Raw genomic sequence first — 15,210 nt, 5'->3', positions numbered from 1 at the left:
ACCACTGAGCACAGTGTTTGGAACTTAGCAAGTGCTCAAAATATGGGTTGTTTTTTTTTAAGATTTTATTTTATTTATTTCTCTCCCCTTCCTCTCCCCCCCTCCCCCCATTATCTGCTCTCTGTGTCCATTTACTGTGTGTTCTTGCATTATCTTGCATCTGCTTGCATTATCAAGTGGCACCGGGAAACTGCGTCTCTTTTTTGTTGCATCATTTTGCTGCATCAGCTCTCCATGTGTGTGGCACCACTCCTGGGCGGGCTGCACTTTTTTCACAGGGGGTGGCTCTCCAAGCGGGGTGCACTCCTTGCACATGGGGCACCCCTACACGGGGGCGCCCCTGCGTGGCTTGACACTCCTTGCATGCAGCAGCACTGCACATGGGCCAGCTTACCACATGGGTCAGGAGGCCCTGGGTATCGAACCCTGGACCCTCCATATGGTAGGCAGATGATCTATCAGTTGAGCCATGTCTGCTTCCCTGGTTTTTTTTTTTTTTTAAATTTTATTATTAATACTTATCTTTGGAGTATGGCTACCATCAGGACTTAAACAATATGTGTCAATTTTTTGCTGGTTTTCAGATGATTTGGTTTCTGTAGAAATCCTGATTGCCAGAACATTCAACAAGACTGCTGCCAGCTCTTGTAACCATGGAGGTTTTACTTCGTGCCAACTGTTTGCAGCGCCTGGCAACTCCTTGTTTTTTGAGAGCATTGCATAAAGATTATAGAACCGTGGCCCCTCAGAATTTCTCCAACTATGAATCCATGAAGCAGGGCTTCAAACTTGAGATCCCAGAGTATTTCAACTTTGCCAACGATGTCCTGGATCAATGGGCCAAGAAGGAAAAGGTATAGAGGAGTGGCCTCTCCGGCTACATCTGATTCTCAAAAGGGAGGAATTTTGCCCCCCGGGGACATTTGGCAGTGTCTGGAGACATTTTCCTTGTCATGACTGGGTTGAGAGGGGTGGTACTAAAATCATCTAGAAGGTAGAGATCAGGGATGTTGCAAAACATCCTACAATGCACAAGGCAGCCCATTCCCTCTTTTCCCCCCAAGAATTATCTGGTCCTAAATGTCTATAGAGGTTGCGAATGTTAACAATGGCTAAGACCCTGGATTATTAAAAGGATGATTCCAGGTTGATTAAAAAAAAAATGTGACAGAGTAGGGAGCGAATGTAGCTCAAGTGGTTGAGCGCATGCTTCCCATGTGCAAGGTTCTGAGTTCAATCCCTGGTACCTCCAAAAAAAAGGTGATAGAGTGAAAAGTGGTTCCTAGAATCAGAAATGGTAGGAAATAAGGCACAGATATAGCATTGAGAAAGACATAAAGGGATGCAAGAATTCTAACTTTTCTCATTTAGAAAAACTAAATGAGAAATGATAGGAGCCAAAAGATATAATATGACTCCAAACATTTGGGGGGAAAAAAAAACAGAGTTATTTCTAAATCCTTCATATATGTCCTAACTAATGATCTGTGAATTTTCTTCAAAGAAAATATTCCATTAAATGAGTTGAGATCGAATTTAATTGCACAATAACTTTATATTCATCTGGTTTGTCTTTGGTCAGGCTGGAATGAGGCCTTCTAATCCAGCCTTTTGGTGGATAAATGGCAATGGAGAAGAGGTGAAATGGAGTTTTGAGGAACTGGGATCTTTGTCGAGGAAATTTGCTAATATACTTACAGAAGCCTGTGCCTTGCAAAGGGGAGATCGAGTAATTGCGATTCTGCCCAGGATCCCAGAGTGGTGGCTGGCAAATGTGGCCTGTCTGCGAACAGGTTAGTAATCTTTACAACCTGATCATATGTAAACTAAGCTAGGTGAGGGAGTTTCCAAAACTTCTAAGTAAGACATTTATTGGATATTATTTGAAGAATTGTGAACAGGCCAGTATTATCATCAGTAACCTTAGAAATGTTGGAGACATGATGAATCTTTTGGCTGAAACTAGGAATTGGGTTTTTTCATAACAAAATAGGTTTGTTAAGTGAATGCCAATCAATAATTGATTGATGCACTTCTCCTTTTACAGGACCAACAGGCACCTGAAACTCAAAGCATCTAATATTGAGGTTATTATGTGCCCATTTTCCCCAGTTCTTGTTTTATGCCTTTATTTCCTTTCGTGGTTAATTTCCATCCACCTGCAACTCCTCCCTGCTAATCAGTTTTACATCTTAAGGATTTGATACCCTTAACCCCTCCAAGCTCCCTCTTTTCTCCAATTCCATTGCCATTGCCTTGCCCCACATGTTTACCATCTCCTGACTGGCTTTCCCCAGAAAGCTCCCTAATTCTGGTCTCGTGTGTGTCCACACCCCACCCCAACCACTTCATCCTCCATAGCCAGGATTTTTTCTAGAACACACATTTTATCTTTTCATTTTACTGCTTGGCATTATTTAATAACTCCCCCTTGCCTACCAGGTAACATGTTAACCTCTTTCTGTGTGTCAAGGAAGGTTCAAGCCTTATTCCCTTTATTGCTCTCATTTCCCCCACTCTCACGCTCCAGGCTCCAGCCTGTAAGCCTATATGTTTTATGATCTTTCCTATTTCCTGGCTTTTGTCCACAGTTTCCTCTCCTTGAAAAACCTTTCCTTCACACCTAATTACTTAGACAATTCCTTCTCAATTCTCAAGTATCAGTTCTAATGTCTTCATCTCCAGTAACCCCACCCTGATATCCTAATGCAGGTGGTTTCTTCTATGGACTCACCAAAACAATATGTACATACCTCTATTTTAACTTGTATTATGTTGATTATGTTTTCTGGGTACTATTTGCTCATCTGTCTGTCATCTCTATAAGACTCTGCAAGCTTCTCAAAGGCAAAGACTATGATACATTCATCTCTGCACCCTTAATCATTGATACATGGGAAATGCTCAGTAAGATATTTGTTGAATTAATTAATATTCCTATTGTCAAACTAAAATATATTAAGTAACCATTCTTAATTTATTATAATCCTTGCCTCTATTTGAGGAGAATAAATATACTAATTTCCTTTGAATTATATATTGGAATAACAGATCTCACTTTTACAGTTTTGTTTTGTTTTTTGTTTTTATAAAATGATTGCTTTCATGAGTGCTGCTTAAGCTCTCTGTCTTAGTAAAGGACTATTTGAGTGCTAGAACCAGAAACTCATTCATATTAGTCAAAGTAATAAAGGAAAGTCAAGAAAGGCTACTGGAGAATCTCACAGATAAAACAAGTACAGAGATAATCATCTCTGCAGGGGAACAGGCTATTCAGCAGGCAGCTTCATTCTCTATTTCTTTCACTCTGAACCCATAGAACCTCTTGTCTCTGCCTTACTTGTGCTTCTGTTCCTTCTCTCTCTTCTCTTTTTTTTTTTTTTTTAAGATTTATTTATTATTTATTTAATTCCCCCCCTCCCCCGGTTGTCTGTTCTCTGTGTCTATTTGCTGCGTCTTGTTTCTTTGTCTGCTTCTGTTGTCGTCAGCTGCACGGGAAGTGGGGGCGGCGCCATTCCTGGGCAGGCTGCACTTTCTTTCGTGCTGGGCGGCTCTCCTTATGGGGAGCACTCCTTGCGTGAGGGGCTCCCCTACACGGGGGACACCCCTGCGTGGCAGGGCACTCCTGCGTGGCAGGGCACTCCTTGCATGCATCAGCACTGCGCATGGGCCAGCTCCACACAGGTCAAGGAGGCCCGGGGTTTGAACCGTGGACCTCCCATGTGGTAGACGGACGCCCTAACCACTGGGCCAAGTCCGTTTCCCCATTCCTCTTCTCTCTTGTTGACATACTTTCTCTGCTTTCCCATCATTTGTGCTGGTGCTTGACTCTGGTTTGCCACATAGATGCCTAAGGCCCTGATCTTATATGACCTTGCATCTCTGTTCCTGACATAATCCACTCTGTCTCTTAGATTAAATATTTGAGGCAGAATCTGATTGACACAGCTTGGGTTAAGTGTCTCTTGCTGAGCTAATCTGATACAAACATGCTTCCTAGGGTAGTAGGAAGGAAGGCAGATTCTCTTAAGTGGAGAATGAGATGGCAATGATTGATAGATCTAATATACTAATCATGCTATTCTTCATGACTGAATTAGAAATGAGCTCATACTTATTTGATTTCCTAAGAATTAGGTAGGGATTGCATAAAATATTTGCAAGGACTTCATTTTCATGTGTAACCTAGTGTTATGTACATATGTGATAAATGATAAAGAAAAGCAAAATTGGTTAACACAACATTCTGAATAATGGCTTTCTGGAGTGGTATGGGGTGGAGAGGGGGATTTAACTGGGGCAAGGGACACAGGGACTTAAAATATACTTTTAAATTCTGTTCCTTAAACTGGGTGGTAATCGATAATGCCTGTTTTCATATTTTAAAAAAATAATTATACATATACATTGCACATACTTTGTTGACCCCCTGGTATATTTTGCAATACATAATAAAAAGAAAATTGTATAATTAAAAGGTACATTTTGAGGAACCTTCAAATGTTTGAAAGGGCATCACTAAGTGGGAGAGTACTGGGATGAGTTTTAATGAGCTTTCAGAAAAGGAAAGGCCCACAGCACTGCAGGGGGATAGTGCTAAACCGTAGTTCTCAAACTGTGGCCCCTAAACCAGCAGCTTCAGCATGACTAGCAATATGTCAGAAATGTAAACTCTTGGACCAAACTCAAGATCTACTGAATCAGAAACTCTAGGGGTGGGACCCAGCACTCTGTGTTTTCGTATCTCTCCAAGTGATTCTGAGGTATAAAGTTTGAGGACTGCTGAGCTAAAGAAATGTGATCACTATCTTATTGGCGATCTTATAGGTTAATAAAACCTTGGGGACTTTGCTAGATCTGGCCACCCACCTAAAAGGTCAGAAACCTGTTTATATCAGTATATGGACAGGAGAACTCTGTAGCTTCTGAGAGATCTCTCATTACTGTGTTTATGAGATAACTTGATAAAATATTACCAATTTCTTCATTTGCATGAAGAAACATAACTATCACAAAGGCCAAAAGACTCTAGCACTTCTAGCTATTACCTTCCCTGTTAACAAACCTACTCAAGAAGACAAAGTTTAGCCTGAAGTTTGGTGGACAGCACTAATCTACTCAAAATATTTTAAATCTCACTAACCTAGCTTGGATATGTGCCTACTATCTGTCTCCCCCACTAGAATGTAAGATCCATGAGGCAGGATCAACTTGTTCTCTACTACATCCACAGCACTTAGAAAAGTACCTTCCACATTCAATATTTGCTGAATGAATGAATGAATCCATTCCATTCATAATCAACTAGGACATTGTGCCAGAGCAATACTGGAAGATTTACTTTTTTTTTTTTAAAGATTTATTTATTTCCCTCCTGCCCCCCCCCCAAAGTGTCTGTTCTCTGTGTCCATTTGCTGGGTGTGCTTCTGTGACTTCTTCTATCCTTATCAGCAGCACCAGGAATCTGTGTTTCTTTTTGTTGAATAATCTTGTCGTTGTGTCAGCTCTAGTGTGTGAAGCGCCATTCCTGGGCAGGCTGCACTTTCCTTCGCGCTGGGAGGCTCTCCTTACAGGGTGCACTCCTTGAACGTGGGGCTCCCCCACACAGGGAACACCCCTGCATGGCACAGCACTCCTTGTGCGCATCAGCAATGCACATGGGCCAGCTCCACACAGGTCAAGGAGGCCCAGGGTTTGAACCGCGGACCTCCCATGTGGTAGGCAGATACTCTATCCATTGGGCCAAGTCCGCTTCCCTGGAAGATTTACTTTTTATTGAAAGCAACAGTCTGCCCCCTGGCAAGAAATGATGCAGTCTTTTCCGGGATGATTAATTCTGGGGGAAAGATGATTTGATTGGTAAGACTGATCACTGTTAACATGTTCTTCTAAAAAAATTGTATGAATTAAGTATTGGCAAGAATTAAATATCTAAAGGTAATGTGTTTAAATAAAGCACATTTTATGGACGATAAAAGTTGGTGGTGGGCTTGTTTTTAGATAGTGCCTTTAGGATGTAGAAATGTTAGGTAAGTTAACTCCATATCCCTGGGTAGAATATCTCTAAAGAATAAAGTCAGTTAAAGCCTCATAAAAAATGTTGCATTGCCATGATTAGAAAGGGAAGTTATTCTGAAGAGCCTTGTGTTCTGGTCCCAGTTGTGTACTTCCTGAAGAGCTCTACCAGAGAGGCTTGCCCTTTCCCAAAATGAAAAGATGAGCCAGTGTCAAGAATCCAGGAATGGCCAGCCATGTGTTCTTTAATCTTCCTTGCCTGCTGAGTCATCTGAGAAGAGTGAAAATCATCGTGAAAAAATTCAAGCTAACACCTTCTGCCTCTTTCTGAGAGTCTAGGACTTAAGAGTTGGGGGCCTAGGATTTTTTAAAAAATGTGTATATATATATACATATATATATACACACACACACAAAAACATATATATATACACAAAATACATATATATACACAAAAATGTGTATATATATACATATATACACACACACACATATATATGTGTGCTTTTAAGTCCATTTATCCTTTGAGAAAATAATAGCTAAAATTGACCAAGTGCTATTCTAAGCTCTTTACATATATTAACACATTTAATCCCGAGATAATTCTATAAAGGGTGTAATATTATTATAATCCCCATTTTATAACTGCAGAAGCTGAGCTGATGAAGGTGAAGTGGCTTGTCCAAGGCCACCCAGGTATAAAATCATCTGGCTCTAGCGCACATTTTTAACCATTACATTATACCTAATAGTACAAAATCCAGAAGCAGGAACAGAACAACAGAAAAGATGCACACCTGAATACTTCCCTTTGGAAAGGAACATGAAACAATCATGTACATTTTGAGAAGCAGTATACTGAAGTGATTAAGTGTATAGGTTCTGACAGTAAGCTGCAGGGTTTGGTTCTTAGATGATGCTACTTAGATGATCTTGTTAAGTTAGTCATAGCTTTGTGGTTTTGTTTGGGTTTCTTTGCTGGCAATTAAATGAGTTAAAACACATTACACACTTAGAATAGCCTGATGCTTTGTAAATATTGGCACTATTATTCTTCAGTCAAAACCCCCTTCAAGCTCAATGTTATGAATGGTCTTCAAATAGATGATAGTTATCCTGAATTTAACTGTATAGATCAAAAGGGTCAGGAATTTGAGATCCCTTGAAAGTCAAAAGCAGGATAATAAAAGGAAGACAGATAACTGTGCCTGGCAAATTAATTAATTCTTTCTGAGAAATACAGAATGTACATGAACTATATATACTACCCTAACAAACATGATGAAGGAAACTTTTCCTTCTAGACATTCTTTCTTTTTCTGCTCTTTTAGGGACTGTTTTCATTTCAGGAACCACTCAACTGACCCAGAAAGACATTCTCTACAGACTTCAAACTTCAAAAGCAAAGTGCATTATTACCAATGAAGTTTTAGCCCCAGCAGTAGACGCTATTGCATCTAAATGTGAAAATTTGCACTCCAAGTTAATTGTGTCTCAAACCCCCAGAGAAGGATGGGGGAACCTCAAAGAGATGATGAAGTAAGTAGCCATAATTGTTGGAGAACAGCTTCCCCCAAAAGAAAGTCAACAATGAAAAAATTTGGTCAGCTCACTAATGGTCAAAAAATTTCAATTAAAACAAATACAAAGTTCTCTCATGAACTATAACAAATGTATAATACTAATACATGGTGTTATAACAGAAGGTTTACAGAAAAAATTATACCAAATATAAGCTATAGACCATAGTTAGTGGTGATAGTCTGATGATGTTCTTTCATAATCTGTAACAAATGTTCCACAACAATGCAAGGTGTTGGTGGAGGGGTGATGGATCGGTATTCTGCACATTATGCATGATTGTTCTGTAAGCACAAAACTTCTCTAATAAAAGTATGTATATTAAAAAGACAATAGGCAAAGGCAACAGTTTATGATTAGTGCTGTGCTGATAGTACAAGACTCTGGGGCAAGGAGGAGCTTGGAATATTTTTCATAGGTTGGGATCCCCAGGAAACAGACCCAGTTTGTTTTGACACTGAGATTATTGTGTCAATTTAATAAAGCATTCTTTTGGGATCAACAGCTGTAAAGGAACAGTTGTGAGACTGGGCAGAGGAAGAAATTTATCTTTGATGCATTTCCATCGAAGCCCTCAGCCAACCCCAAAATGTGACCTCTGGAGCTTGCATAGCCCGTCCAAACTATCCCCAGTCAAAGTAAAAGGTCTGGGCCTTTATAAATCCATGTTGATGAAGATGTAGGCTGTCCTTAGAAGGAGGCACAACCTTTGACAAGGCAACTCTCCTTGGCCAAGGCAATCCCCAAAGAAGATTGCAACTCAGAAGTTCATCACACTCAGCCCTTTTGTAGGCTGTATCATTCCCTGGGCAGCAGCAACACTTCTATCAGATTATAAGAAGAACACTTAACATTAATGGTTACAATGATAAAACTGAATTGCACTCATGTTAAAGCCTGGCTATGGTGGTGCTGCTAGGGTCAAATGGAACTCTTGTTAGCTACTGGCTTTAATATCTTAGCATTACGTTGCTAGCAAATTCCCTCTCTAGAATGAGCTTCCTATCTTTACTGAAAGGTTTGAGAGACTGCTTTAAACTATGGACTTGTCCCTACCTCCTCTAAAATAGCTAACATTTATTGAGTTCTTACCAAAGGCCAAGTACTATTTTAATAAAATTAAATGTTATAATTGCAATAATAGCTAAGATTTATATGACACTAGTTATGTGCCAGACATTGTTCCAAGCATTTTAGGTATACTAACTCATTCAAATCTCTCAACGCCTAGGGAGTAGCTACTATATACAGATGAAAAGTGTCAAATGCTAGAATCTGGCAGAGCTGGGTTCAAACCCAGATAGTATAGCTTCTGAGCACTCTCTTACTTTCTGTACTTACTGCCTCTCATAGTAAGAGGCAGGTATGATAACTCTGTCTTGGGTTTTGAGGGCAACCATATCTCTGATAGACATGATAGGTACACAGCTATAGGTACCAAATCTTTTTAAGGAAGATAATTATAGGATCATAGACTAAACACTCAGCCTATCTTTGTTAGGTTGTGAAAGCAGCTTCTCCATATTTTCCATGACTTGGATGTTTCTGATTCATTCATTTTTAGCCCAATATTCCCAAATAAATCTGTATGTTGCTTAGACATTTGATGTGTATATGTGCAGAGTTTACCTCCTCTCAGCTGCCTTAATGGGTGACTTCTAGAGAAGCACAATTATCTTGTGAAATTAAAATATTTTATGTCTTTTTAAAAGGGGTCCTTCCCCCCCTGAATGGATACTTAGACCATTTTCAGTCTTATAGTTTTCTATATCAAGAACTCTATAGACTCTCTTGTGGAAAACAGAGAAACCATCTTTTCAGGGGTCAGTAAGTGTTTTTTACAAAGTGTCAGGTAGTAAATATTTTAGACTTTGTAAACCAAATGGTCTCTCTGGCAATTACTCAACTCTGCTATCATAGTACAAAAACAGTCATAGTCAATATGTAAATGAATGGGCATGTCTATATTCCAATAAAACTTCATTTTCAGAAACAGGAGGCACAGGTTGAATTTGGCCCATGGGCTATAATTTGCTGACCTTCAATTTATACCATTAACCATGACTTCTATGAACATGTTTATTTTTCTTTAAAAAAAAAAAAACAAAATCACATTTTAAATTATCTTAAGGATACTGTATAGGGGAAGGAGCAGTTTTTCACAAATCCATTGTTACAAGGTTATAGAATCCTCATTCTATTGGAGATATAGAACTCTTGAGGTTTTGAAATGCTTCAATTCTTCTACATCAGGCAGTAAAATACTATAAAATTGGCTTTTGGACTATTGATGGCAAAGTTTAGTTTGATTCCAGAAAGCACCAAAAAGATGTAGAGAGGGCTTTTAACTTGGAATTCAACCTAAGTCACTGGGGCTTGCTCCATGAGATGGCAAGTTCAGAAGAGATGGTTTCTCACATCCTGCCTAGTGGTAACAGTCCATGACATTGTGTTGTATGTATAGAATCATTGTAGTTTCCCTTTGTAGACATGCCAGTGATAACCACACCTGTGTGAAGACAAAACACAATGAGATGATGGCCATTTACTTTACCAGTGGTACAAGTGGATCTCCTAAAATGACTGAGCATAGTCACAGCAGTTACGGTTTAGGATTATCTATAAATGGAAGGTACTTCTACAACATTGCAGCTTGAAGTGTCCAAACTGCAAAGGTGACGATCATTTACTGGACTTTCTCATTTTTTTTCTCTCCCTGTATACATTGGGACTATTCTTTGTTTTCCCAGGTGCTGGCTGGATTTGACACCCTCAGATATAATGTGGAATACCTCAGACACAGGTTGGGCAAAGACTGCATGGAGTAGTGTTTTTTCTCCATGGACCCAGGGAGCATGTGTATTTGTACATTATTTGCCACGTTTTGAGCCAACTTCCATCTTGCAAGTAAGGCAGAGCACAAGATGCCAACATTTAGAAATGCATTAGCAGTATCACTGGCAGAACTGGTAAATAAAGTAACTTGCAGAGAGATGAGGGTAGGCAATATGATTTAAGCTATTTCACATCCAAAAAGTTAGTAAGTCTGAAAAGATGTACAAAGAAAAGGTGTGAATGCATTTACATTAAAATGAGAAACAATGCTAGATTGTGCTATGCCTACCACAAACATTTAAGTACTTACTAAAATTGCAGTAATTTCAAGAGTTTACCTCTAAATTGCAGACGCTCTCAAGGTTCCCCATCACAGTCTTCTGTTCAGCTCCAACTGCATACCGAATGCTTCTACAGAAAGATATGACTGGGTAAGAAATATTGATAAGTGGCCAATTAGTAGAGGGGGGAGGAAGGAAAAAAAGCTATAAAAGAGCTTTCTGCCTAAAAACAGCTGCAGACAAGTAGATATAGGATTTCACTTTGTCTTCCTCCTTTTTCTTTTTCTTTTTTTAAAGATTTATTTATTTTTCCCCTTCCCCCTTCCCTGTCCCCACCCTACTGTTTTTGCTGCCTGTGTCCATTCGCTGTGTGATCTTCTGTATCTATTTTGTCTTCTCATCTTTCTCCTCTAAGATTCAGAGGGATGTGATTCTGCGGACCTCTGATGTGGAGAGAGGTTCCCCGTCAATTGCACCACTCCGTTCCTGGTCTCTGCTGTGCTTCACTTTGACTCTCCCCTTCATCTCTCTTTTTGTTGCATCATCATCTTGCTGTGTGATGGCACTGGCTCACCACGTGTGTAGGCACTTGGTGGGGTGCCACATGGGCACTGGCTCACCATACAGACACACTTTTTCTTCTTCTTTTTCACCAGGAGGTCCCAGGGATTGAACCTGGGACCTCCTATATGGTAGATGGAGGCCTTATCACTTGAGCCACATCTGCTTTCTTCCTTTTTTTTCTTATATTCTTTAAATGATTATTACTGTGTCCAGAGTGGGCTCCCCCAAGCAAAGAAAATAAAGAAAGTATTCAACCATATAGAGATTATGGGTATGAAGGTGTTTAATCTTTTGGGTGACAGCTGTTACCTGAGCTGAGAATATGGAGAAGTTACGCTCAATTTGAACAATATCCCGGCAAATAGAAAAATAGATGAATGTCTTTTACTCTATTACTGATTCCATTAGAAAGGGTGGATTGATAAACATTTAAAATTTGTATTTACTTTCTGAATAGGAGCACACATTCATATGACAAAATTAAATAGGTACATAAGAGTATGTAATGAAAAGTCGCCCTCCAACTCTTGTCCCCAGTCACCCAGTTGTCTTCCTCCATGGAGGCGGCCAATGTTTCCAGTTTCTCGGGTATCCTCCTTGATATGTATGTGCAAGCCAGTATGCATATGTTCTCCACCTTTCTTTTATAAATGTAAAAGGTGGTATACTATGCACATAGCTCTGCACCTTGCTTTTCCCCCTAACAATACCTCTTGGAAATTTGATGTCCAATATGGTAGCCACTAGTTACATGTGGTTATTCAAATTTTTATTTTTTAAAGATTTGTTATTTATTTATCTCCCTCCCTCATTTGTGGTTGCTGTCCACTCTCCTGTCCACTCTGTGTGCTTTCTGTGTGTGCTCTTCTTCTCTCTAGGAGACACTGGGAACTGAACCTGAGACCTCCCATGTGGGAGAGTGGTGCCCAATGGCCTGAGCCACATCAGCTCCCTACTTTCATTGTCTTTTCGCTTAGTGTCCTTTTGTTGTGTCATCTTGCTGCATCAGCTTGCTGCACCTGCCCTTCGCACCAGATCGCCTTCTCCAGGAGGCACCGGGAACTGAACCCGGAACTTCCCATGTGGTAGGCGGAAGCCCAATCACCTGAACCACATCCACTTCCCTCAAATTTTAACTAAATAAAAAATTCAGTTAGTCATACTAACCATATTTTAACTGCTCAATAGCCACACAGAGCTCACGTATATTGTAGTGGATAATGCAGATTAAAGAATATTTCTATCACAACAGAAAGTTCTATTGGACAGCATGGTCCAGGATCTTCCTTACTCTTTTTTTATAACTATATAGTATGTAATTATCTAAGTATACCACAGTCAATTTAGCTACATAATTGGTGAACTTTTAATCACTAATTACCTTCCCTAAGTTAAGACCTTTATGGTGGCAATCACTTTTCTTTATGGCAAATAAAAGAAAAAATCCTAATTTCCATTTCTCCTCATTTTTCTTCCTAAACCTAAATCAATATCTGTTTTCTGAGAAGCTATAAGTTCGAAAGCTTAAATCACTGTGTGACGGCTGGGGAACCAATCAATCCTGAAGTGACTGAGCAATGGAGAAACAAGATGGGCCTGGATATCTACGAAGGATATGGCCAGACGGAGACGGTATACCAACCTCACTGCAAAGATAGGGCTGGATTCTTTTTAGTTGGATGAATAAAAACCAAAGCATCTACTATATCCTTATGATTGCTTGAGGGCTAGGGGAAGAGTGGAGTAGTTAGCAGAATGGTTAAAAAAAAAAGCTTTAGAGAAGTGAGTTGCAAAAATGTTCTTTAACAGATACAGTTGTTATGCAAACAGCCATTCTATAACTATCAGGGTGAGACTATTACAATACTTCTCAAATGAAAAAAATAGTAGATCTAAAGAAAGAGGCAGTTCCCCTTATGTAGTAGGGAACTTGGTGATGCCTCAAAAGAGAAAATGCTGAATTCCTTGCTACTTGAAATAGCAAGAGTTTGCTGCATAAATACTTGGTAAGCATACTCGAAGAAGTATTCTCTAAAGAACTTATAGAAATAATTAAGACTAAGAAAAAATTCCAGAAGAAATTAATGAAAAAATAATAAAAGTAATATGTAAGAATTGAGGTGAGACCATAAGCAAATGAGGTTACTCTGAAAGAAACTTCAGTGTGTGTTTTTAGAATGCCTCAATCTATAAACTGTTAGAATGTATTACCTGGACAAAAATTAAAATACCCCAAATAAAATCAAAACAAAAATTGACAAATTGAGAAAGTTATTAAATAGAATCAGTGTCATGTTAATATGAACACAATGTTAGTATATTCATTTTATAATATAGATATTTTAGTAATTATAACTTCATTAAAAGTTATAACTTATATTATGCATATTTCTTAAGTGTCTCTCTATATTCCATGAGAGCAGAGACTTTGTTTTGTTTTGAGGCTGGTTCATAGTAAGCACTCAATAAATTTATTGAATACTGGCATGGTGGAAAAATGAATGAATTTTAAGTTACTCATAATGTTAACTTACTCTTCCTTCTTCACCTTAACTAGGTGTTAATCTGTGGAAATTTTAAAGGAATGAAAATTAAGCCTGGTTCAATGGGAAAGCCTTCTCCTGCTTTTGATGTTCAGGTTTGCATTACCTTCCAGGAAAATATCTAACAACCCAATCCGTATGTCACCTGCTCCTCCACCCCACTCCTTGTTTTTCAAGTTAAATTTTATGTGTTCATCTGGCAATACCATCCAGAGATAGGAAGATACACATCAAACATATAGACAGGCACAAATAGAAAGCTTATAGCTTCAATTTTTATTTTTTAGCTATGAATCGTATATAAAAGCACAGAAACAGAAAAAAGAAATGCATAACTCACTAGTTTATATAAAAGACCTGGCTTTCTGTCTTTGCGCTACTCATATTTTTTATCAGAATTTTGTTCTTGGCATGTGGGACAAGTTGAGGTTAATTGCTTAATATGAGGGCCAAAACTTTCCATCAGTTTTTATGGAGACTTTTAAGATGGTCTTTGCCCTAATGTGTAATATAATGGAAGCTTTGCTCTATGTCTTGAGCCTATTTGACCCTCAAATTTATTGTGGAAACATGGGAGGTCCACGGTTCAAACCCCAGGCCTCCTTGACCCCTGTGGAGCTGACCCATGCGCAGTGGTGATACCCGCAAGGAGTGCTGTGCCACACAGGGGTGTCCCGCGTGTAGGGGAGCCCCACGTGCAATGAGTGCACCCCGTAAGGAGAGCCGCCCAGTGTGAAAGAAAGTGCAGCCTGCCCAGGAATGATGCTGCACACACACAGAGCTGACACAGCAAGATGATGCAACAAAAAGAAACACAGATTCGCATGTTGCTGACAACAACGAAAGCGGACAAAGAAAAAGATGCAACAAATAGACACAGAGAACAGACAACTGGGGTGGGGAATGGGATAGAAATAAATAAATAAAATAAATCTTTAAAAAAAAATTTACTGTGGAAAGAAGGAACCTGGGAAGCAGACTTGGCCCAGTGGATAGGGCATCCATTTACCACCTGGGACGTCCACAGTTCAAACCCCGGGCCTCCTTGACCTGTATGGAGCTGGCCCACGGTAGTGCGCACAAGGAGTGCCGTGCTATGCAGGGGAGTCCCCGTGTAGGGGAGCCCCACACGCAAGTAGTATGCCCCATAGGGAGAGCTGCCCAGCGTGCAAGAAAGTGCAGCCTGCCCAGGAATGGCGCTGCACACACGGAGAGCTGACACAAGATGACACAACAAAAAGAAACACATAGTCCTGTGCCACTGACAATAACAGAAGCAGACAAAGAAGAACACGCAGCAAAAGAGAGCAGACAATGGGGGGGGGGGGGGGTTGGGGGTGGGAAGGGGAGAGAAATTTTTAAAAAAATCTTTAAAAATAAATAAATAAATA

General features: G+C 39.6%; 1 protein-coding gene across 7 annotated transcripts in view; it reads left to right on the top strand.

The window, feature by feature from the left end:
• ACSM3 (acyl-CoA synthetase medium chain family member 3) overlaps window positions 1–15,210 on the top strand; it is a 33,208-nt gene that overhangs the window by 4,778 nt on the left and 13,220 nt on the right. For 4 of the 7 annotated variants that reach the window (XM_071211290.1, XM_058286309.2, XM_058286308.2 and 1 more), the window contains 8 exons: window positions 585–854; window positions 1,583–1,793; window positions 7,347–7,554; window positions 10,085–10,228; window positions 10,347–10,503; window positions 10,783–10,862; window positions 12,785–12,908; window positions 13,834–13,914. In XM_071211290.1, the coding sequence (XP_071067391.1) occupies window positions 654–854; window positions 1,583–1,793; window positions 7,347–7,554; window positions 10,085–10,228; window positions 10,347–10,503; window positions 10,783–10,862; window positions 12,785–12,908; window positions 13,834–13,914 (1,206 nt within the window). In that variant the 5' untranslated portion in view covers window positions 585–653. The remainder of the gene's footprint in view (window positions 1–584; window positions 855–1,582; window positions 1,794–7,346; window positions 7,555–10,084; window positions 10,229–10,346; window positions 10,504–10,782; window positions 10,863–12,784; window positions 12,909–13,833; window positions 13,915–15,210) is intronic. The other 3 variants (XM_058286310.2, XM_058286311.2, XM_071211291.1) reach the window with 3 other exon arrangements.

This window comes from Dasypus novemcinctus, chromosome 23 (genome assembly GCF_030445035.2).
Source record: "Dasypus novemcinctus isolate mDasNov1 chromosome 23, mDasNov1.1.hap2, whole genome shotgun sequence".
Lineage (NCBI taxonomy): Eukaryota > Metazoa > Chordata > Mammalia > Cingulata > Dasypodidae > Dasypus > Dasypus novemcinctus.
Note: the sequence above shows the minus strand (reverse complement) of the source record. Positions and strands in the feature narration are given on the sequence as shown.